The following is a 9880-nucleotide window of genomic DNA, read 5'->3' on the forward strand; positions in this document are numbered from 1 at the left end:
ACTTTTGACGTTCACATACTGTAGAAAATGTTTGTCATCTAAAGAATTTGTTAGCAAGTCTGACAGTCTCTAATAGACTCAGATTGAGTGCCTGATAAACTGTATTATGTTACTATAATACTAAAACTACGCATGAAAAAGCATGTCCTAAAATTAACCTTAAGGGCCACGCCAAAAGGCAGTTAAACAACTAACGTATCAAACTGAATTTTTAATATGGACAAAAGAAAAGTGTGACAACTCCTCCCCAGTGTTAATGTAGATTACCATCATGCATTTAACATGCATTTATTTTCCAAGACCAAGAAAATGTTGCCCTGAATTCCATTGTTGCTAAGTAGGGATGACATGTTATCTGACAGTTATTGTACTTGAAAACAGGTAGACAGATTTGTGAATAAGACGTCATGCTAAGTGAAATGTTTTGATTGCTAGCTAAGGTCTGCATTAATCCAACAGGGCTCGACTTGTCTAATCTTGTTTCCTACTAATGTCGTTGAATAATTATGTGGCTTAAGTTCAATGGCTGAAGAAAAAAAAAACAATCTAACTGAAGATAAATTTGACAGGTTGCCGTTTTTTCTGATCAGACTGTATTATTAGACCTGTTGAGTCGTTTTCACGTACTCAGTGGTGCATGTTATAATTTCATGCAGATAAAATGTGTTGCCACATCATATTCCCCCTTTTCTTTGCAAGCTCTTTTACCTTATTGTGACTTCTCTTGTGTTTATAACAGCATATCAACATAACAGCTCTATCCTCAGAACCCTGTCATAACCTCAGTGCCTAAACACAATGTAATCACCAAAAAAATACAATTGAGAATGTATACATTCAGTTTGTTTCAAATCTGAGGTGGTGACGTTTTCTGTCTGTGTGTATGACAGAAACTATTTTGTGTTTTCTAATCTATGTGACTTTGTGTTTTGCTTCATACTTTACTGTTTAATACCAACATTGCTTGTAGGAACTGGAAAAGCTTGTTTTGCTGGTAATCCCAAAATAAACTTAGTCAAGAAAAAACAGTGCTGCTGTATACAGCAGAAACTGAGCGTAACAAGTTTCTATCATGAAGTTCTAAAAATTTTTTATCAGATTTTTTTCCTTTCTGTCATTGACATGCAGAATCAATGAAGGATAAACGAGTCCTTTAGATTTTGCATAACCTGCTATTTCTGGAAAGATTATTACTATACTATGTCCAGATAACATTTAGGATTGACAAAGTCTTCAAAAATATACATATTGTAGAAATGTGATGGAGTTTTCATTAGTTCATTATTTCATTAGTTTTATGGCTTTCCATTTGGACCAGAGTCAGTGTCCCAGGAGGGGTTTTCTTACTGCTGGCAGTGCTTTCACTGGGCATAGAGATTGAGGCCAGTGGGTTGAATTTCATATCCAGATCCTGGAAAAATTGTGGGTCAAAGGAAATATCATGGATAGAGATAGCATCAAGCTTAAAGTTGTTCTCTGAGTCTCCCTCCTCAGCATATACATGGGGAACATAATCAGACAGCTCCTCTCCTTGTACCTGGATAGTCTGCAGCCTCTAAAGTATTAGAGAGGAGAAGAAACAGGAGAATGCAATTTTATAAAGAGAAGAAGAATTACCCCATACCGTGTACGATTATGTTCTTGTCATTACCTTATTTATTACATGGAGCAGAAGTTCATGTAGGAGTTCGCTGTTCTTGTGGTCAAAGTATTTACTTTGTCCCATGCCATTCTAGTTAACCAGATAGTGTTTTAGATGATCATTTAGATGATTTTTATGTTTTAGATAATCATTGCATGTTTTAAATAACATCAGTACCGTTAAATAGAATAATGCAAAATATAACTGGGAGTCATAGTATACATTGCAGTACCTCATGTATGAAGTTTCTGTGCTCATGTCTTGATTGTGTTGTTGATGAAGCACCCATTGACTGGAAAATCAAGCATTCACTGGTTGATTCTAACATTATGATGACTTCTAAACTATAATATTTAATTATGAATTTATTGAACTTTTGTAAGGTAATTAGACAGCAACAGTAATTTCAGCACCCAACGTGTAGATGTTCTGCGTGCAAACACTTGTTCCCTTAAGCTATTCCTTTGGGACTGGGACCATTCAGAGTGAGCTCCGGTTTCTGTGTTCTGGGAGAAAACACATCAGCTGAAAGAACTTTTAAAATACGTACAATAGTGTCAATTTTTCACTATACAGCATGAGAAAAAATATAAAAAATAACGTGTATATATAAAAATATATCTCACCATTTATTTAAATTTATTCTATTTTTCTATTTAAAATGTTCTATCATATGAACTGAAAAAACAAGTCTGTAGTATCTGTAACTTGACACCCTAGCTAAATCTTTGCTTCTAAAGCTTAGTAAACAAGTATATACACTCACTGGCCACTTTATTATAAGAAGAGGTGGATTTAAGGTTTTGGCCACCTCATATATTTTAAATAGGGTGTGATTTACCAAGACATGCTGGGTACTGTGAGCTACTGTATATTGGGGCTTTTTTTTTTTCTTTTGTTACAGTTTGGTTTGCTAGCAAGAATTTAGTAGCAAGGTGATGTGTGTACTATTAATAGTAACCGTGTTATTTTCACACCGTCTTTCAATTGAATTTCTTGATGACATGAAATAAAGGAATCTAGAATGTCACCAGAGTTATCATTTAATCTAAATTATTGCATCCTGCTTCTTGATAAACAGTAATAAGCTAATAGTAATTTCATACCAGATGCAAATAGTTCCCTTCCTGTAGGTATCCAGTTTGGGACATGCCATACCCTGCACTGTTATTTGCAACTGATACTGTGAAAGCCTTAAATGTAAAAAACAAAAAACAAAACAATTGGTCAGGACAACACAAAGATAACACAGTTGGTGCCATGCTACAATTACAGCATTACAAGCCTGTAAGTTGAGTTTATTTATGGATTACTGTACTTACTGGCCTCATCGTTGCTTGAGATACTGTTTTGATTTTTTGCCCTTTGTGACCATATTCTGGGTTAAATGAATCAAAAGAAACCTGTTGAAAATGTGAATCCAGCCTTTAGCTTCATCATCAAGACATCACAATTATATTTTCATGAGTTTACTATAGAACTATTGTTATGGGAATGGGCCTTCCAGTTTCCAGTTTTGCCTTCAGATTTTTTCAACCCCCGAACGGACAAGTAGGCATAGCTCGTGGATATATAGAGGTGATTTAGAAAGAAAAATATTTACCTTGCAGTCACTTCCCGGTTTCTCAGTGTTGGAGTTCATGAGATATTGTTCTGAATCATCGACTGGGATTGCTAAGCTCTTTTTTTCTGTCTTACATGACACCAGAGCACTCAAAAGTAGCAGACCTGGAATGTAAAGGCCACACCTAAATCATGTAAGACAGTGGTATGTCCTGAATGAGACTACTAGTATTTTAAGAAAGGGCTCATGACCAAAACCCAAAACCTAATAATTTATACAATATGTTAGTTTTATTTAAAATGAAAATGTAAAAATATATCAAACATGCATCCTACCTGCAAACAGTAGTATGCCAAATAAAATGATTCCAATCGCTCCTCCTCCTGCTGCAGAGGCAGGAAGTTTGCGAACGCGACAATTTGGTTTTGCTGTGTTTAAGCAGTCACACACAGTAACTGTGAGGTTGTGCACAGCAGTCAAACTCTGGAGGTCAGACACTTCCACCAACAACTCGTATTGTCCAGAATAAACTCTGCTCTCTTTAACCAGGTTGACTGAATATCCTATATATGCAAAGTGAATTGTCGCATTATAAACATTTGTTGTGACATATATATTTATACTGTACATATACTGTACTTAAGCTAGAAGTTGAAGTGGTGTTATTATAACTTTTTAACCCTATAGTAGTTAGAGTAGTTAGTAGTTAGTTAGTAGTTAGATCTCACCTTGCACAGGTTCAACCTTCCACTTGCCCTCAACATCACCAAGGAGCTTGAAGTTGAAAGGTCCACTGTAGGGCTCTGCATCCAGGTCCACGGCTGTGATGTTGGCCAGAGAGGGTCCCTGTGAGTGGCACATGTCAATTCTGCTTACAGACAGGGATGGAGCATTGTCATTCTCATCAACAATGTAAATGCTGAGGGTTGCTGTGCCTGTCATTTGTGGTTTCCCTGGTTTCAAAAAAACAGGTACATTTTCAGCAATCTGATATAGAAGTTTGGATTAATAACACATTAATAACACAACACATATATAGTGTGCCAAAATTTCTCTGTGTCATACCATTGTCAACAGCGCATATTGTGACCACATATATATTGTCTTTCACATAGTGTGACTCTCGGTCTATGATCTTTGATGTGCTTATTTTTCCAGTACTGGAGTCCACTGTAATCCAGCCAGCTGAATCGTTTCCTTTTGTGTAGCTGAAACACACAAGTGTCTTGTTAAACATTTTCACTGACACATTAATGTTAACTGCTGTTGTCCTGAAAAATGGACATTTTATATATATCTAGATAGCATGACTTACACAATAGTATTTTTGCTGGTGATATCAGGGTCTCTAGCTTGTAATGTAACCAGATAGTGGCCAACTTCAGTATTCTCAACCAATTTAACATTTTTTTCTGGTTCATTGAAGATCGGAGACTCATTGACATCCTCCACAATCACTGTCACATGATGGGTTGAAAGGATTGGTGCCCTCTCTGTCTCAGTTGCACTGCTAATAGTCTCAACAGTTCTAGTGGTAGTTCTAGTAATCACTGTCCAAAGACCAGTTGTGGTGCGCTTCTTCACTTCACACGAAAAGTAGGGGGTCTCATTCTCTACACTTATAGTCACATTCTTCTGAGGGCCATCTTCATAGTTTAAAGGCTGTGACAGAAGTCATAGTTAAATATATGGTTAAAGAAAAATATTGAAATTCCCTCCATAATTTAACTTCACATCACAACATGCCTTTTTAGGACCTTTTTTAAATGTTATTTATTTACTGTTATTCTGTCAATTCTTCAATAAATATAAGAATACCCTGGAAATAATACAGCATGGTTTCCAAAAATGCCATAGTAGTGTAAAAATCGAAATCTGATAATAAATGGCTTTGATCATCAGGCTTAGCCAACACTTTAAAACTTTAGAACTGCAGACTTCTCTGAGCCTGAGTTCATTTAAGATGTGGTAAACATGCCATTCTCCCAGGGTGTTGCTGGCATTTCAAAATGAGCATACTGGGCGTGAGTAGCATGTAGCTTTAACTAAAACCCACACCAACGCTAGGCAGGTTATTTGTAAAGTTTGAGCAGATTCTTTATCATAAACCATATTTTTGCATATGTTTTTTTTTCCTCTAAATGCCCTTTAAGATATTACATGGTACTAAGAGGTTGTAGTGGTCTGGTAGAGTCAAAATATACTGTATACTTTAAATAATTAGTGGACTGTAGGTTAAAACGATCAATACAATATACAGCTTTTTACCTATATACAGTACCTTTTCCACATATAGTAGTCCCTCATTTGTGTCTGGATCAGTAGTGATTTTGAAGTTGTTGTTTGTATCTCCATGGATTTTAAATTTAGCTCTCCAGGCCGCTGTGCCTTTGGTGTCATGGTCCGTAACTTGCAGACGTGAAACAACAATATTTTCTTGTCCTTCTTTCACCCTGCCCGGACCCTGGGGTAAAAAAATTCATCAAACATTAAGTTTGAAATGGGGCTGTTATTTTACATGACTGTTGTCATTACCAGTTGAATCGAATAATTACTCACTATTTGTTGTGTGATGACAGGAAGGTGGTTATTTCCATCTTCTATGTTAATTATAACAGTGCAGGAGCTGGAGAGCTGTATTGGTTCTCCTCTGTCTTTGGCCTCCACTACAATGGTGTATTTCTCTGATTTCTAGTGAATGGCCAAGGAAAGTCACTTTAGGCTTACTTAAGGAGATGGAAGTTTCAGGATCAACAGATTAATATCTCTCTCACCTCATGGTCCAGACACCCTTTAAATGAAATGGTTGCAACTTGACCACCAGAGAGTGTGGTTAAGTAGAATTCCAGATCCTGTGGTTGAGGTAAGACTGACACTATTCGTAAGTCAAATTTTTGATTTTTCTCGTCACTGTCATCATCTACTGCCTTAAGGGTAATGACATCAGTACCTAGTAACAGAACAAAGGTGCTGTTTGTTTTATCCCACTTCGGTCATTGTTTTTAGCACAGTTTAATTTCATGTAAATTAGTTACCTTGCATTGTTGACTCTTGTATGCTGATCTCATACCTTTCGTGTTCAAACTTTGGTGCGTTATCATTTGAGTCGATAACTCTTATCTCAATGCCCAGCCTGGTGTCTAATTCATGGCTTAATTTATCAAATGCCTTAAACTTCATCTGTACGCACGCATACACACACACACACACACACACACACACACACACACACACACACAGAAGGAAAGAGTCTTAAACATTGCTGTATTTGACAAGTCATAACGTGTCTTAGATTAGATAAAGTCTCACATCAGAGTAAACAAAGGCGTAAGAGATGTCAAGAAATGTTAGGTATCTAAATATAAAATCAGTATTTCTGGCCTTGGTCAAGTCTAATGTAATATGGCTTTACCGCTTGTTTGGTTCTCTTCCTGAAGGTAACAAGATTCAGGAAGCACTGTTTATAAATTATAGAGGCAATATTATGCTAGTAGGGTCTGCAGAGAAGTAAAATCTGGATGGTACTGGTACTGTGTTTCTCGCTTTTAAGTTTGGAGCATGTTGTTTGTGTGTGTGATGACCGATTTAAAGTGAAATTAAATGCAAGGTGTTGAGTGATTGTCAAGATTATGTCTTATTTAATTTAGGGCTTTAAAGTACTGGACAGGAAGAGGACCTTTCTGTCATCCTTGTCCAGTAATATCAAATTGCTTATTTTACAAATCTCTGTCGTTCAATTAGAGAGTTTTGAGCAACTTGTAAATACATACTAAAATAATTAGTTACGTATAGGTTAGCTTTATTAATGTGAAGGGTTTTGGTTTAATTTAATTGGGAAATAGCAAATTGTACTGCATTAAATATTTTGATCATATTGATATTTTATGTGCTTTTGGATTTGGTATAAAGAAATACCAATACAAATATGATAGTTTTTAAGTTTTTTTAAGTTATTAAAAATCTCTAGTAAAGCATCAAATTGTACTTTTCTAAGAAATCATTGTAACAATATTTTATTTTACTTTATTCCTTCAAACCTTCAAAACGTTGAATTTCTCATAGTCCACAATGCCATGCACAGTAATCTCCCCTGTGTACTGGTTAATTTGGAGTATGCCTTTTGGTTCTTCATCTACACCTTGTCCCTGTATCTGGAAAAGGCTGAGTGTCTTCTCCACTTTCACCTATAACACATTATATATATATATATATATATATATATAACACATTCTGTATTGATCTTCATTGTCAATCATGCTTTTCATTTTGTGCATTGTGACTCTCAGTAGATACTTACTGTGCCCAATGAATAAGGGAATGGTCCAATATAGCTTTCATTGATACTAAAGGAATCAATAATCCAGTTTCTTCTTTGACGCTGCAAAATGTCTGAAGATGACCCATCAACTTCAAAATACTACAAAACAGTACAAAACAATACTTTGCAGAATACATTACTTACACTACATAAAATGTATGCAGTATGATAAAGATTATTATTAATTAAAAAAAGTTAAAGTTTTTTAAAGCAAAGTTATTTCTAGTCTTCAATTTGCATTTATTTTGTAGTAGTTCTGAATATTGACAACTAGTAAAACAAAATGTGTCACCTAATATTTGTACAATGTTCTCCTTGATTATTGACAGGAAATGTCAGATAAATTCTTACCAGCATCATGAAAAGGTATACATGTACGATCTCCATAATTTTTCCACGCATAATTTTGTTCTTAAAGGTAGTCCCTTGCTCTGCAAGTGCATTAAGTAATTGTAACCCAAGCTGAATGCCAGAGATGGTTTTAGCTGAAGCAGAACCGTGAGTGGGAGGGCCTGTGCCATTAAAAAAAAAAAAGACTTTATTTGAGCTTTATAGATCCTGAAAACCTGAATGTTGTTTGACTTCATAGGAGCTGGGTGTGACACTTTCTGAGTAATGTGAACAGAATACATATTCCATTTTATTTTTCATTGCATCAGTGGCAGCAAATAATTAAAAAAATGTATACACCAGACAAGTGAGCATTTGTTCCCCAAGTTAGCACTTGTCCCAACCTTCATCAACACCAAGATGGTGTGGTTGCCTTGAGAAAAGCCCTTGACCCCAGTTTCTCCAGCGAATCTACTCAGTAGCCACCGGTCAGACTGTAGTTGCAGTGGTCAGCCTCTAGTTGTGAATGTGTGTAACTGGCTGAATATGACTATACCCCTGTTACAATATCAACTTTTTGTTGGACAATACATTGTCCCCCAAAATACTGTGGGACTACACTTTCCTCTGTCCTCCATCCTCCTGTACATGACACACAGAGCTAGTCTCCAACAAAACACAGATAACCAAGAATTTGTGGTGTCCCTGAACACACCAGACACATGATTGAGAGATCATAGTCAGCATGTGTGAGAACAGTGGATCACAGCTTGCAGTTTATAGGGCTGTGTTGCCAAGGATGGGTCAGATTGGCCATGCTGACCTCTGCCTACCACAACATTAAAGGTCTCATATTATACCTCTTTTAACAGGTTTGTGTATGTCTTGGAGGTCTTCTTCATGTTGTTAATTTTCCAGGTGAAACACCATACAGAAAATCTCCAGATGCTGACAGACGCTTTGTTTTGTGGTCACTGTAACTTAGAATGCAAATGAGCTACTGCCCCCACACCAGTTTTTTTCATTTAATATTAAATTTTCATTTTATATTTAATGTCATTTGTTTCATTTAGAGGCAGGAGAGGAACCTGCAGGATGTTACAAAATCTTCAATTGCAAAATGTCTTCAGCTGCACACGATTAGTAACGATTAGTAAATAATTTTGTGTAAATTAGTTTTTACAGGTAGTTTTTACATTAGTTTTTTTTGGCTAATGCAAACCGTTATATCTAATGGTACTGTTACTTTCTCTGCTGTGTCTGGGAGCTACTTTGGTTTGTTGTTAAACTGCATTGTAAGCAATAATATGTAACATTACCTCAGCACTTTGAAAAACCGGGCAAACACTGTACCAAATCGGCCCGATTTTGCCGGTTGCACTCAAATTATTTTATGAGCAGGCCATTTTATAAACAGGCTTGTTGTGTTTTGAAGTGCAGTCTGAGCAGTTTCGCTGTCTGCAATGTGAGCAGCTCCACACTCTGATTTCCTTCATAATCGCTGTTTAAAATATATATTAGAAATGTTATGTGCAGTTATGTGACTTGACAAACAAATTTTTTGCAAATTGGTGCAAATTAAAATTAGACAAGAAGCAGAAGGTCCGGTAAAATACAACATAACAGTTGTTATTATGTTCTGAGCCTCCTCCTAAAAAAAGTAAAAACGAAAGCTTGTCAGAAAATTGCCAACATGCCTCTGGCATTTTAGGCGGTTGCCAAGTGAATAAATAACTGTTTACCAAAGTCTCTGTTAAAGTTTCTACCCTTTTTTACATTTGGCATCAGACACCACCCATTATCATGCCTATCCTGCGTAGGCTGAAACCACACAGTTAAGCTGTAACTGACTTTGATGACTTTTAGTCTGGGACTTTTTTTTATTTCAGCCTTAAACATGATACTGTGTCAACACATAAGCTTGACCACACTTGCCTTTTAGCAGTCGGTTGACCGCCATGACTGGGTCTGGCACATATTGGAAGCCTGAGAACTAAATATTTCTATTTTAAAACATATAGGAGCT

The 9880-nt window shown here is 36.2% G+C and overlaps 1 protein-coding gene across 2 annotated transcripts; it reads right to left on the minus strand.

Annotated features, from left to right (window-relative positions):
* Window positions 1-897: 897 nt before the first annotated feature.
* On the minus strand, window positions 898-8005 carry LOC137140060 (cadherin-like protein 26). Of its 2 annotated transcripts, none has more exons than XM_067528132.1 (18): window positions 7876-8005; window positions 7504-7623; window positions 7244-7390; window positions 6242-6386; window positions 5981-6156; window positions 5766-5897; window positions 5488-5670; window positions 4522-4868; window positions 4272-4414; window positions 3935-4159; window positions 3542-3769; window positions 3246-3370; window positions 2965-3045; window positions 2749-2835; window positions 2056-2148; window positions 1875-1934; window positions 1652-1732; window positions 898-1555 (listed from the first exon to the last, which is right to left on the minus strand). In XM_067528132.1, exons 1-18 carry the CDS (start codon window positions 7924-7926, stop codon window positions 1274-1276), a joined length of 2706 nt encoding a protein of 901 aa, XP_067384233.1. In that variant the 5' UTR covers window positions 7927-8005; the 3' UTR covers window positions 898-1273. The 2 variants fall into 2 exon arrangements, with proteins under 2 accessions (XP_067384233.1, XP_067384234.1); XM_067528133.1 differs by having other exon boundaries at window positions 7504-7584; window positions 7876-7986.
* Between the last annotated feature and the right edge of the window lie 1875 nt (window positions 8006-9880).

The sequence above is a fragment of the Channa argus genome, chromosome 13 (genome assembly GCF_033026475.1).
Source record: "Channa argus isolate prfri chromosome 13, Channa argus male v1.0, whole genome shotgun sequence".
Taxonomy (NCBI): domain Eukaryota; kingdom Metazoa; phylum Chordata; class Actinopteri; order Anabantiformes; family Channidae; genus Channa; species Channa argus.

Excerpts from the sequence above, each read along its gene's own strand:
- LOC137140060 (XM_067528132.1), bottom strand. The coding sequence starts at position 7,926 with ATGCGTGGAAAAATTATGGAGATCGTACATGTATACCTTTTCATGATG. Across the intron at positions 4,869-5,487 it reads GACTACTATATGTGGAAAAG|CCTTTAAACTATGAAGATGG; the intron begins GTACTGTATATA and ends CTTCTGTCACAG. Across the intron at positions 3,046-3,245 it reads AACCGGGAAGTGACTGCAAG|GTTTCTTTTGATTCATTTAA; the intron begins GTAAATATTTTT and ends CATTTTCAACAG.